A 14411-nucleotide genomic window follows, 5' to 3' on the forward strand; every position below is an offset into this window, starting at 1 on the left:
GGGTGGAATAACATATCTCACCCAGTGAAAGAGGTGAGTTGAGGAACTTGGAAGGTGGAGTTGGTAAATCAAGAAACAGCTTACAGACTTCCAACTTTGCTGTCTTAGAATGATCTGAAGAGACTTAAGACCCTTGAGATTTATCATACAAGCACAGGCAATCTTGGCAAAGAACACTTCTCTTTGTCTGCCATTGTAGTAGTCATCAAGCTGGCATCAAAATTGCATCCAAAACATATCTATGTAGATAATAATTTCAGTTATTTTTTCATGTTTCATGATTTTTATTTTAGATATCCTAGATCTTATTCCCTCCCCTCAATTCACAGTGATTTATTATTAATCATATACATCAGATTCCAAAAGATAAAACATCAATGTTATGGTTCTTCTCTTTGTCTTTGTCTTGTTAAGTTCTGGAATTAAATCCTATGATAAGCATTGATAAAGTACTGTCCTCCATCAATACACAAAGTGAATTTAAATGCAATGTTATTGATATATGCATTAACAAAATAAATTAACCAATAGATATTAAAAAATTATCTTAGGTGAATTACACAAGGGATGATGATATCAAGGTAGGGTTCATTCATACTGTCCTTCCTACCTCCTCCCTTAAATATCTTGCCTATATAACTTGCACTAGTAAATGTGATCTTACAATTAGAGGAGGGTAAGGATGAGATAGTGTTTAGGATTTAGGATTTAGGACTTAAAGAAATCTTAATCTTTCAAAGTAATTCATATATTATTAATGCATATTAAAAAAGAGTCCTTGAATAGATTAGCACATAGATGTTTGAACTTAAGGCTATATATAATATGTTCCTCAAGTGATACTCAAATGTTGATGAGTTTGATCCTAAAATGTCATTGTCTTCATTCTCAACATGAAAAATTAGCTCCAAAAGAAACAAAACATTATGTGATCCATAAGCTGAGGCTTTGTTAACCACAATAACCATCTGACATGTACTCCCCTTCACTCTATCCACAATTAATAGCAGTACAAAAGTATACTACATGATCAAGCATAGTCAAACAATCCCTGTTAAGAAAAGTAGAGCATGGCAGGAGAGTCGGCCTCTCCTTCAGCACTAAATCAACCAATATAAAGACAGATGAAGAGATCAAGAGAGAAGGAAACCATGAAAAGCAAGTGTTTTAGATGGAAAACCTCTCTCTCATGTGAAGCCGATACTTAGAACGGCAGAAGGAGAAAGCGCTCGGAGAGGAACAAGAGGCAGTGTGCAACTCCTGCGGCTGAGTTCCGGATGAGGCCGAGAGTCCCAGTGGAACAAGAAAAAATAAAGCTGCATAGTGTCCCCCAGGAGGCGACTTTTGTGCTCCCTCTCACATGCCTTGCCTCAGAGAAGGGTGAGTTTAGGAGCTTAATCTAATAGCGGCGAAGAGTTTGCATGTGTAAATGATCGGAAATTTAAGGAATAATCGGAGCGCCGGTTTCGTGTCCTCTGACATTCCTTTCGTCCGGTACGAATGACGACTTCGCGAGCGTCTTTATGTCTCCGAGGAGTACTTGGATATGTTCCCTCTCGATTATGATTGATGAGAGTATATTGGTTGAGAAGATGAAATTTTGTGATGCTAGACAGGTTCTTCAGGCTTGATTACTACCTCTCTTGTTCTTTGTCGATTTGGTCTTTAGTTGCTTTTGCTTTTATTGTGATTCTGTTCCTTCTAGGGAAGATGCAATCTTGAATAGTTTTGACGTTTCTTGTCGAGCCTTTTTGTCATCGTTACGAAGAAACTTGCAGTTTTGTCGGTGTTTTGGTTGAAGGATGGGTTAACATTTGGTTCTTCTTGGCTGCATTTGCTATTTATTGCGTTTTCCATCTGATTTAGGTTTGATTCTAATCAGTGGAGGAATAAAGGCTTTTTTATTTTGATAAGCGATTCTATGATTCTAATCAGTGAAGTAAATTTTCGGGGTTTTGAGCTACTGCTGAACGGGGGAAGTAGTGATCAGATGCGATAGCAAAGTGTTGTGATTCATTTGACGGTTGACATTGTGGAATGGACCATCGGGGTTGGCTTTTGAGACGCAAATCATCAGAGAAGAGCCCGGACGAGACTGAGAGTCCAGGATCAGCTTCCTCTCATTCTGAAAATTACTCTGATGACCAGGTTAGCATGTTGCCCTCTTTCCATTTATTCCAAGATAATTCTTCAGTTTTGAACTCTGTAGATGATCAAAGGTGCTCGTGGTTTCAAATCTGCTTTTCCAACAGGAAGAAATAGAGCATTTTATGAAGAAGAAGAAGAAGAAGAAGAAGAAGACTGCTTGTCATTGAAAATGTTTACTGCTAACAAAATTATTTAGCTTTTGATATTTAAAAAACAAATACTTCTTTTACAGTTCAGTCGGAGCTTGAGAAGGAGATTATTGAAATATTGATGATTGCTAAGTGTTTGAGCATAAATTTCTTGTAAATGTACCACACCAAAAACAATTCATGAAAATATTTAATGCTTCTTCCTTCATGACTTGATCCACAAAACAAAGGTTAGATTATGTTTCTTGACCAGTGAATAGATAGCTGATCCCCTGATTAATCAAATTATAGATTTGAACTATGTCAGGGTGCGAGACTACATTGTCTTGAATTTTATTTTGCATTATCATGATCTTTTCATAACAAGGTTGCATGTTTTATATGCACATACTTGGTGATGTATTGCATTCTTGGCATTTGTCTTATTGCGGACTGTTATGTTGTCATGGGGTATCTTAGATATGTGAGCTATCCAGACAAGCCAAGAAATTCCTATTATATGACATACTACCCTCAAATGCCAATTGGGAAGAAGATGATTCTATCATCTATGTACACTTATGTGACCTCCTTGTTCTCTCTAGGAGGCATGACCCTGGGAGTCCTAGTCTCCTTGGTGTGGGATGATGTTCCTATATGCATCAGAGGAGATGGAGGATGAGATTTTTGAAAATCAACATGATTCAACTTGAGTGGACATGTAGCATCCTGAAGAACAGACTTGGGCATACCTTAAATTACAAATATGAGATGTGGTTGGTCCATAGGAGCCTAGGAGACCCTTGAGCAGTCATTCGCCACCATTGTTTTTGGGCAGAGAGTCAATTTTGCTATACCCATTGTCATGTTGGGATTCAGCTGGAACAAAATTGATACTTGCAGGACATTAGTAAATGAAGTGTTGAACCACTAATTACTTTCCATATGTACTTGAGCCACCAATTTGTCTTGTCCTTTTTCTTCTTTTTTTTTTGAGATATTTCATTGCTTAATGTTATGTTGCCAAATGTTTCAAAACATTTAAATAAAGAATAAAATAAAGTGAATATTTTGTAAAAGAACATTTTCAAGTGACAAGAAGACATGTGCATGTGCATTAGCAATTGTATGTTCGGTTCTACTGCTAACTAGTGGAGAGGAAAGTGCCACGCTGATCAAATGGAGATTTGACATGGATTTTACCTTTAGTAAGAAGAATATGTAGATATCGATGTCTTACCTCACAGCATGCAAGTTATATTGTTATGAAAGAAATGTGATTTATTCCTATTGGGGTAGGTGGGTGATGTTGGATACACTCTAATATGGGATGAAATTTTATCTTAATAGGAAATCTTGCCTTATCAGACAAGAACACCTATTATCTTGGAACTTATCCGCCTTCTATATAGAGGGTTAGGTGATTGATTTGAGATAACTAGAGCACTTCTTTTCCTATTCTTGATCTCTCCATAATCTGTCCATTTACATATGGGAACTGAGGGGTGGCATTGTGTTTAGCATCTTGTGATAATATTCATCATGCATGAGGTTGTTTTATTTTCTGGTGTTCAGTGCTGCTTGCCTTTATCTGTTTTCCCTCAAAGATGTAGACCATAATAGGGCATGTTGGAGGTTCCTAGGCCACTGCCTATTGTGATAGTCCTAGGTTTCCAATGGCACACCATCATAGAGCTGCGTATGTTGGTCAAATTAGGTCGAAAAGGTGAGTTTTTTCTTCATTACCTATGTAAATATATGTACATTTTCCACTGACCAGATTTATTAACATGTGCACAAGTGCTTCTCAAAGAAACTGATGACTGATGTATAATTATGATTTACTGTACTCTGTTATAAGATGTATAAGCTTCAAAGCAATAATTAGCCCTATTGGTTTTTAAATCAGGAAGCACTGAGGTCTTCTCCGAATGATGCTTCAGTTGACCATGCTCAATCGTCAGAAGTTTCATCCAGTACTTATGATGGTGAAGTTAATCAAACTGTTAAGAGATTGACTGAGAAATTATCAGCTGCTCTTCTGAACATCAGTGCTAAAGAGGATCTTGTCAATCAGCATGCTAAAGTTGCAGAAGATGCTGTTTCGGGTAATTGGTCTCATATGTAGTAATCCCTTGTTAGCGTAATTCTAAGAGCTAGTGTTACAGCTACCATAAGGTTAAGAGAAATGACGTTTTGAACATATATGTATTATGCTTCCTTAAATGAATACCACGTGGTGCAGTTAATACTGATGGATCAAACTGCCTCTTATGGTACAATGGACCAATTTTTATTATTTTTCTTTTTTTAGAATTTTACTGAATATACACATCTTATGCAAGTTATACTACAGACAGTACTTTTAGGGATTTGAGTAACATGGGGAGAACATCTAATTAACCTGTTCGCTAGCGGAATTCTTTTAGCCATCTCACAGATGATAAAAGTTAATAGCTTGCAATTTTCCAATTAAAATACAGCTTGTTTACTTCTTATTTTTCACATTCATTTGTAGTTTTTACTCTGAAATTTGATAGGCTGGGAACAGGCAGAATCTGAGGTTGCAGTCGTAAAGCATCATCTTGAAATTGCACTCCAGAATAACTCTGCCCTTGAAGAAAAAAATAGCCAACTTGACGAGGCCCTCAAGGAATGTGTCAAACAGCTCCATCAATTGAAGGAGGATGGAGAGGAGAAGATATGTGAGTGGGAATCTGAGAAGCGTGAGCTTGAAAAACAACTCGTGGAACTCAAAGCACAGCTTCAAGCTGGAAAGACTGATCATGTAATACTTGATCGTGGACTTCAGACTAGAGTTGAAGCTGTTGAGAAAGAAAATACAGCTCTGAAGATTGAGCTCCGCTCTCAATCTGAAGATCTCCAGGTTTTATTGCTAGAGAGGGAGCTAAGCAACAAAGCAGCAGAAACAGCTAGCAAGCAACACTTAGAGAGCATAAAGAAAGTCACTAAACTTGAAGCTGAATGTCATCGATTGCAGAGTATAAACCGTAGGTTGTCATCAGTAAGCGATCACAAGCCGGTTGCGAGCTCAGTTTGTGTGGGATCTTCCCCTGACAGTCAAGCAGATAGTGGAGAACGTTTGTTTGGTATAGATAGTGAAACGAGCTGCGCAGATTCATGGGCATCTTCTTTAATTGCAGAACTTGATCAGTTCAAGAGTGAGAAAGCAAGATCAAGAAACCTCAACACATCTGTAGAGATTGAGCTTATGGATGATTTCCTTGAGATGGAGAGACTCGTTGCTTTGCCCGAGATCGATCATGAAAATGTTGCCTTTAAGCCAGAAACTCAGTATGACCAAGTTGTTAGAAGAGTCAGCCCCCTAAAAATCAAAAATGAAATTATGAATAAAAAAATAGTTGAATTAGAAGAAAAAGTTGAGTGGCTGGAACATGAGAAAGGAGAATTGGAGATAGCTTTGTCCCAATCACATACTGAGAGATCTTGCAATCTGCTGGCAGCAGCTGAAAATAAAATAGTTGAACTGCAAACAAAGATAGATTTGTCAACAAGTGAAGTCATGGATTTGGAGGGAAAGCGGAAGGAACTGGAGACTGAGTTAGAGTCAGCACACTCAGAAAATGGAAAGCTCTGCGAGAAGGTATCCTTCTTTCAAGAAAGTTTTGAGGCTGAGAGAGTATCGTCTGCTGAATTTAAAGCTAGGATAGAGATTGCTGAGGCTGCTAGACAGGCACTGGACTCTCAGCTCAAGTCAGCTCAGCTAGAAATCAGTAATCTAAAAGAGACAGTTGGACTAATAGAATGCCAGGTCATGGAGGGTAGAGCATTGGCTTCAGCATTGACAGCCAAAAAAGAGGCTTTGGAGGCAAAAGGAAAGGCAATGGCATCTCAGCTTGAGCATGCAAATTCAGAAGTTTGGAGACTACAGGAGAAGGTTGACTTCTGGGAACTGAAAGCTGAGGAGAAGACAAAATTAGCTGCTGAATTTGCCATTCAAGTAGAAGCTGCCGAGGCAGCAAGAAAGAAACTGGAGGTTGATCTCAAGTCAGCACATGAGTTTGCCACCAAAGTGGATGCTGCAGACGCAGCAAAAAAAACACTGGAAATCCAACTTGCATCAGCACATATGGACGTCGTGAAGCTGAGTGGCAATGTGGTCTCGTTGAAAGGAAAAATTGAAGAGGAAAGAGCATCATCTGCAGAATTTGCAGCCAGGTGTCATAAATTGGAGGGTGATTTGTTGAGGATGAAACGAGAAGCTGATTTATGGAGAGTTGCAAAGTCCAACCGGGAAATTAAAATAAAGCAGGTGAACCTTATCATATTTTTTGGTTTTCCTTTTCCCGGTACTCCTTATCAACCTGACGATTCATTTGGTGCTTCGACTCTCTTGATACTATGGTGGCTCAACCTGAATCTACGATCCACTTTTAATAGCATAGCAGAGATCATCGATTTCTTGAGCCAACTAACATCTGCTATGATAATTTAGTAGTTAAATACTGCTTCATATCACTGTTCCACTTATTGTTTTAAAGCAAATGTCACTTGTTGTCGATAGTTAAAGTTTGACCTCATACCTAGTTGACTTTAATATGTTGTATGTGAAGCAGGAGAAAGAACTTGCCATGGCTGCTGGGAAATTGGAAGAATGCCAGAAGACGATCGCTTCCCTGAGCCGACAGTTGAAATCATTGACAACTTTGGATGACTTCATGATTGGAGACGAGAGGCCAGAACATAACATATTCTTGCAACATCCTAGTGGTGACGAAGCCAAAGATTTAGAGATCATAGGCAGCTGTACTGTCTCCAATGGCAGAGAAAGGAGTTCCCGTCAGTCTTCGGCACTCTCTTTTTTCTCTTCTTCGTCCTCAAATTTCTCTGGGTTCATGAGAACATTATCTCGTAGTAGGAGCATCACTCGCTAGAACTCCTAGAAAATAGTATCTTGGAACTTTAGATAATTTTGTTGTTTGATACATCAAATGAATGATTGTTTTTTGGGGCTCGTGGTTACTGGATTTTTTTTTTTCTTCTGATTCAATCAGCAATTAATGGGTTCTTTCTTTTACTTGAACACAGGTTTACCAGCAGACATTGTATTTGGAGAATTTATGTTAAGACATTATATTTGTGTATTACTTCAGATTTGTTACTGTCATTGTATTTGGAGAATTGATGAGTGATCTCTCTTTTCCAGTGGTTCATCAAAACATTGTTTTGGAGCTAATTTATGATCAGTTTAATCCTTCGCACAAATACAAATCCTTGTTGCTCATTTGTTATTTGATTATTGATACGGAGAATATCGACAACCATTCATTATCCAATTTGTGTTCTTCACATACTATCCAAGCTTAAAAGAAAAAGACAAATACTACTCTCTCATCAGTCTGTGCCCACGTGGATATGGTTCAAAATAAGTTGTTAGAGATTATCTCCAATATTGTCACCTACGTCTACAAATGGTTAAGTGAATCTTAAAAATTAAGTACCAGGATCACTTTTTATTATTCATAATTATGCTCACTTAACTCGAGTAATTAATTTGAGCGTTGAAAGGATCGAGTTGGGAAATCTTTTCAACCATAATCCTCGTGTAGGAGAATATGCTAAGTAACCCTACCAACATGATTAAGTAATCATGTTGTGTAAGAACTTGAACTGAATCTATGGCCCAATTTGAGAGTCTCCAATCTGGCCTGAGCCCAATTCACTGTCGCATCCAACATCGATATGGCCTCCTTCTTCACGCCATTACAGCAGATCAATCACAGAGAACCTCGTCACCTCCGCCTCTGACCCTTACTTGCCTCCAGTACTTTTGAACCGTCAGGATCACGTACATTTCTGGGCCCACCTGAAATGAGTGATCTGAACCGTTCAAACTTCAAGGGAGTCGTCCCCGACAGGGTGGCATGCCCTTCGCATCGCCCATTTAATCCGCCAATTCCAACCGCGGGACCCTTCTCACCTTGTTTCCTCCGTCCCTCCCCGCTTCTCTTTTCAGCTCGACTCCACTGGCTCGCTCACTTGCTCTCCGATGGAAGCTTCGGTTATGGCGAGATTCCCCTTGCACTCGCAGCCCCTATTCTCGTCCTCCCCGGCGCTTAGCGCGAGGAGCGCTCCCCCTTTATCAATCTCAAACCCCAGACCTTCCACCTTGGCACTGGGATTGGATATAAAGAACCGCTTCGTGACACGCTGCTCCGTGGACGGCGCGGTCAAGGTGGAAGCGGAGGTTCCCGTCGAGAAAAGTTGGTTCCTTTCTTGTTATTTTGCTTCGAGATCAGTGATTTACGGTTCTTTTTTCCTTTTTTCGTTGCTTAAAGATCTGATTTTTATTGGTTATTTTGAAGGCTTTCCGCCGTTTCCGACTGTCATGGACATCAACCAGATCCGCAACATTCTGCCACATCGGTGAGAATATTCTGCCTCTCGGGTTCTGGTTTGTATTATTGATCTACGTAGGTTTTCTGGGGATTGAACTAACTGTGGGGATTTTAGGTTTCCGTTCTTATTGGTCGATAGAGTGATCGAATACACGCCTGGAGTTACAGCTGTTGGTATCAAGAACGTTACCATTAATGATAACTTCTTCCCTGGACATTTCCCTGAGCGTCCGATAATGCCAGGGGTTCTCATGGTTGAGGTATCTACTTAATCTCAACAATGCATTTTCCCATTTTCCCCTTCTAGTTTATAATTACTGCGAACAAGATGCAGGGAATTTTTTTTTTATCGAAGGATTTGATAGATATTCTCATGTCACATTTTCTTACAGTAAAACCTAGGGGACTGAAAAGATCAGCTGAATAGCACTTAACTGGAGATTTTTCGATGGTAAAGATGGTGAAGCCGTGAAAGCATGATCCTCCATTGGAGGAAATCATTTCTCTCTGATGATGCATATTGTGTGTTTTTCATTGATGAGTTGATATTTTGTTGCTTCCATATTGCAATTTGATAAGACAATATGAGACTACTACTCAATTAAGCATTATTTCTCTCTTTATCCAAGAACTGAGTGTGTCTATCATGTCAGGTCATGATAATCGTTTTTGGAGCTTTCTGTATAACATTCTTTCATCCATATATTACAGGAAAAAGAGAGCATTTTCTTGAGACTCTAGTGCATTTTAACTATAATAGTAGCGCCATGCTAAAGTAACTGAAAGCTACATCTGTTCATGATTAAGATGAAAATTTTATTTCTAATTTCAATCTACTCAAACAGATTATGGTTGTTCCTATAAAATTTGAAATCTCAGCTACATGTTCAAAAGATTTTGTGAGCATTCTTGATTTTGGAGATTCTTGCAGATGAATCTTACAGTAGAAGCCAAACAAGTCGTCACACTTGCAACTTTGCAAAGTATATAGGATGATCTCAGATTTTTTTTGAATCCATACTCTCGACATCAGTGTCAAAAAAATCTGGGCCCAAATTTTATGGGTAGATGACACAAGGAATGGATATGTGCTTGTCATCCACTTGTTGAGGCAAATGAAGCAGAGTAAGCCATAATATATAATACTCAATGAATTGTGCATAGGTGCCATTTTGTTTGCCATTAGCATCAGAAATGGTTTCAAAATTAGAAATCTGTTAGAATAAGAATTGGAATGGCCGTATCTCTTACATGTTTGGGCATGTGTTCTAAAATTGGAATTGGAATAGCCACGTCCATTTAAGTCTGAAAAGAGTGAATTTTTCTCAAGTCATACGTACCTTTTTACCAGATCTCTTCTTTTCTATTCCTGTATTATCTTTGATAGTTTGAGAATAGTTTGCAGTAACATTACTCTTGTTTGTTGCAGCAACTCTAGCAATAGCCTAATATTCATAGGAGACCTAATACATGGAAAGCACCAAACAAATTGCACTAGGGGCCATGAATCTAGGGCCTATGCTAGCTTATATGTTTTCAGCTTAAACCTAGGTAATACTAAAGTCTCCTGTTTGGTATATATTTTCTTAAAACTTCTTGGTACCTTTATGAAGATCTTCATCATAATGTTATCAGCTGTTTAGATTAATATTTGGACCATTTGTAGAGTTTTTTAGTTGTTTTAAGTTTACAATCAATAGTTGTAAGTAGCTCAAGTTGGAGTAACAAACAATCAAATTCCCCATAGGGCAATGTTATATTTAGGGTTGGGTTTCACCTTCTCTCCTAGTCCTCAGATCAACCCCCAAACTCAATTTTTCCATCCTTGAGCTAATTGGGTATGGGAAATGTAATATCCCATTAGTCCCACATCGGAAGTGGGGAATATGTGCGATTAGCTTATAGGGGCCTGATGAGTGTACTACGTTACCTCCCGCTTAAGCATTTTGGTCCGTCGTTGAGGACCAAAATGGAGATATCGGCCAGTTGGCTCATCAGACCCGGGTCGTGACATTTGGTATCAGAGCCGACCTAGCATTAGGGCAGGGTGAGAGGGCTACAGTAGGAAAGGGCTACCCGTGGATGGAGTCAGAGAACTCATCACGGCGTGGAGCCACCACTGAGTTAAACCTCACATGCACTATGCTAGGGTTCGATCTGGGATATGTCTGACCTTGACGAGGACGTCAAGCTAATTGGGTTGGGGATAATGTAATATCCCATTAGTCCCACATCGGAAGTGGGGAATATGTGCGATTAGCTTATAGGGGCCTGATGAGTGTACTACGTTACCTCCCGCTTAAGCATTTTGGTCCGCCGTTGAGGACCAAAATGGAGATATCGGCCAGTTAGCTCATCAGACCCGGGTCGTGACATTTGGTATCAAAGTCGACCTAGCATTAGGGCAGGGTGAGAGGGCTGCAGTAGGAAAGGGCTACCCGTGGATGGAGTCAGAGAACTCATCACGGCGTGGAGCCACCACTGAGTTAAACCTCACATGCACTATCGGCCAGTTGGCTCATCAGACCCGGGTCGTGACATTTGGTATCAGAGCCGACCTAGCATTAGGGCAGGGTGAGAGGGCTACAGTAGGAAAGGGCTACCCGTGGATGGAGTCAGAGAACTCATCACGGCGTGGAGCCACCACTGAGTTAAACCTCACATGCACTATGCTAGGGTTCGATCTGGGATATGTCTGACCTTGACGAGGACGTCAAGCTAATTGGGTTGGGGATAATGTAATATCCCATTAGTCCCACATCGGAAGTGGGGAATATGTGCGATTAGCTTATAGGGGCCTGATGAGTGTACTACGTTACCTCCCGCTTAAGCATTTTGGTCCGCCGTTGAGGACCAAAATGGAGATATCGGCCAGTTAGCTCATCAGACCCGGGTCGTGACATTTGGTATCAAAGTCGACCTAGCATTAGGGCAGGGTGAGAGGGCTGCAGTAGGAAAGGGCTACCCGTGGATGGAGTCAGAGAACTCATCACGGCGTGGAGCCACCACTGAGTTAAACCTCACATGCACTATGCTAGGGTTCGATCTGGGATATGTCTGACCTTGACGAGGACGTCAAGCTAATTGGGTTGGGGATAATGTAATATCCCATTAGTCCCACATCGGAAGTGGGGAATATGTGCGATTAGCTTATAGGGGCCTGATGAGTGTACTACGTTACCTCCCGCTTAAGCATTTTGGTCCGCTGTTGAGAACCAAAATGGAGATATCGGCCAGTTAGCTCATCAGACCCGGGTCGTGACAGGAAATCCCTGCTATTCTCCGCCAGACAAGGTTAGAGGGACAAAGGGGGATGATCTTGGCGGTGCACTTGTAGATTATCATAGCTGTTCAGAGAGGGAGAGGAATAGAGATGGAGGAGCTTGGCAATGCTCTTTATGCCCTTGTGGTGATGTATAGTAGACCATCATACAGATATTCACAGGAGTGCCAACCTTGCGTTGCAGTCACTCTTGGATGAGCCACAAACATTGAAGTGAAAGGAGCAATAAGAGGGTTAGATTTCTAATCCATTCCTGGTTGATGAAGGTCTGTTGGATATGTCCACGAAAATATAAGTTTATCACCCTTCACAGCCTTCCTTTTTCTCTATGGGACAAATCCACCATGTTGTAAGGGAGGGAGGGAGACTAGGAGAAAGGGGAAAGAGAGAGAGCATGGAGGAGATATATTAGATCAAGATTTGAGATAGGGAGAAATAGCAGGTTTTTTAAGAGAGGGTATTAGTGAAGATCAATCTGGATTTTTAAGTGGGATGGGACCGAGGTGGATTTAAATAGGGTCACATCTATTTCAACCAATTCTTACCCTAGTCAAAACAAAGTTTGGGTTTTTTTATCAGCATGGCCCAAACCCTGACTAGTTAGGGAAACACACCCAAATCATAATACCACAAGATATCCAGACATGAGATCTCTTTATTGCATAATAGCTTTCATGTAGCGGTAACTTTTTTAATAATAATGTCAGCATAATGTGGTTATTTGTAAATATGCTATAAACCGGATTGTTCAAATTTTGTTTTCCATGAACTAAATTATCTTTCTAGTTTCTTGTTGCTGTGTGCTTAATGATTTCAGTTTGAGTTGTCGGTTGCATAACCTATTTTACTTGCTTTTAATAACATTAGTCTAAAATCTTATGATATGTAATTCAATTTCTCAATTTTTTGCTGTCATACTTCTTTTTTAACTTCAAAGTTTGTAATAGAAAAAAAAAAAGACCCATTGCTCTAGCTTTTTCTTGTGTAGAGTCCGGGGAGAGTCTTCATACTGCAACTCAGCTTGCTTAGTTTTTAGCACAGCAAAAAAAAAAGGGAAACACATGCACCTTTGAGTTTTTTGATAAACCGTCACCTAATCTCGGTGGATTAAAGAGACTCAAAAATGTTCAATGAGAACATAGCAATAATTGTGTTTTTTTTCCTAGACAATATCTGCAATATCTATGTCCATGTTGGTGATTAACGATAAGCAGTGATGCTATCATGTAGGCAATGGCCCAGGTCGGAGGCCTAGTTATGCTGCAACCGGAAGTTGGTGGCTCTCGGGAAAACTTCTTCTTTGCAGGAATCGACAAAGTGAGATTCCGGAAGCCCGTGATTGCAGGGGACACCTTAATCATGAGAATGACACTGACTAAATTGCAAAAACGTTTTGGAATAGCAAAGATGGAAGGAAAAGCATATGTGGGCGGGAACCTGGTATGTGAAGGTGAGTTTTTGATGGCTACAGGATCTGCAAGCGAGTGATGGTCTCCCAAGGCCAGCACATCTCTTCCCGAGGAGCTATAGATTGTTTCACTGGGGTGTCAAAATCAAATGTTACTGGGAACTCATGCTAGTGTTCTGAATAATTTGGTTTGCGAGGGAAGAGTACATTACGGCATGATCTTAAACTTGATGTTTACCATATGTGAACATTTTGGCAGAATCTTAAGCTTGTTAATTATTATTGTATTTGTCTCAATCACAGTATGAAATTACACTTCCAATATATGAGTGTTGGATCTCAGATCACAAATTCCATGACAATAACAAGAAGATGCAAGTCATGCCAACTAGAAATTTTGAGGCTAATAACTTCATATTTTCTAGGTCATTGTATTTGCATCAACCCTTGCTTGCTCCTCCGTTGTTGATGTCTCTCCTTTTGCTCTCTCTTCCCTTCTCCGTCTTCATCTCTTGCATGCAGCCCAGACCATGCTATGATCTACTATGAAGTAGAACAACCGCACCACCAACAATTATCTTTTCGAGGTTGCAAGTGCATCTTAAGAGTAAATATTTTGTCGTTTGTCCGCAACAATGATCATAATGGGTTCATTCTTAATGTATATGTAAATTTTCATTAATCCCCAGAATATATAATATCAAATATTCTATAGGGATAATTGTTTCCTGCTATAAATGTTTTATATGTTTCTGTCATAGTCATTTCTCTTTGCATTGTCCAATCCAAGCAATAACTTATCAATATCTTTTCCCATGATGTCTATATAATAGGAAAGTTAAACACAATAAATAGGATCATAACTATAAAACTAGCACAGACCATCAAATAACAGGCTATCATTTTCTATATAGCTAATTAATTATTTCCATGATTAGGAATGAGTTATCCATTTAATTTCCCTTTTTGATCGGAAGATGAACTCACCGGTCTCCTCATCGAAGTGTCTCCGCACCTGCCTTGATTGGTGAAATTCCAAATTGATATAATATAAATAATACATA

The 14411-nt window shown here is 39.7% G+C and overlaps 2 protein-coding genes across 4 annotated transcripts; both read left to right on the forward strand.

The window, feature by feature from the left end:
* Positions 1 to 742: 742 nt before the first annotated feature.
* On the forward strand, positions 743 to 7425 carry LOC135582522 (filament-like plant protein 3). Of its 3 annotated transcripts, none has more exons than XM_065082351.1 (5): positions 743 to 1380; positions 1867 to 2148; positions 4186 to 4384; positions 4817 to 6570; positions 6875 to 7425. In XM_065082351.1, exons 2-5 carry the CDS (start codon positions 2038 to 2040, stop codon positions 7190 to 7192), a joined length of 2382 nt encoding a protein of 793 aa, XP_064938423.1. In that variant the 5' UTR covers positions 743 to 1380; positions 1867 to 2037; the 3' UTR covers positions 7193 to 7425. The 3 variants fall into 3 exon arrangements, with proteins under 3 accessions (XP_064938423.1, XP_064938422.1, XP_064938424.1); XM_065082350.1 differs by having other exon boundaries at positions 1936 to 2148; XM_065082352.1 differs by lacking the exons at positions 743 to 1380; positions 1867 to 2148 and having other exon boundaries at positions 4253 to 4384; positions 4828 to 6570.
* A 796-nt stretch (positions 7426 to 8221) lies between these two features.
* LOC135592721 (uncharacterized) lies at positions 8222 to 13644 on the forward strand. The gene is made up of 4 exons (XM_065082353.1): positions 8222 to 8521; positions 8624 to 8684; positions 8772 to 8916; positions 13170 to 13644. The coding sequence occupies exons 1-4, from the start codon at positions 8308 to 8310 to the stop codon at positions 13425 to 13427; spliced, it is 678 nt and encodes a 225-aa protein (XP_064938425.1). The 5' UTR covers positions 8222 to 8307; the 3' UTR covers positions 13428 to 13644.
* Positions 13645 to 14411: the final 767 nt, after the last annotated feature.

Source organism: Musa acuminata, chromosome BXJ1-9 (genome assembly GCF_036884655.1).
Source record: "Musa acuminata AAA Group cultivar baxijiao chromosome BXJ1-9, Cavendish_Baxijiao_AAA, whole genome shotgun sequence".
In the NCBI taxonomy this organism is placed as follows: domain Eukaryota; kingdom Viridiplantae; phylum Streptophyta; class Magnoliopsida; order Zingiberales; family Musaceae; genus Musa; species Musa acuminata.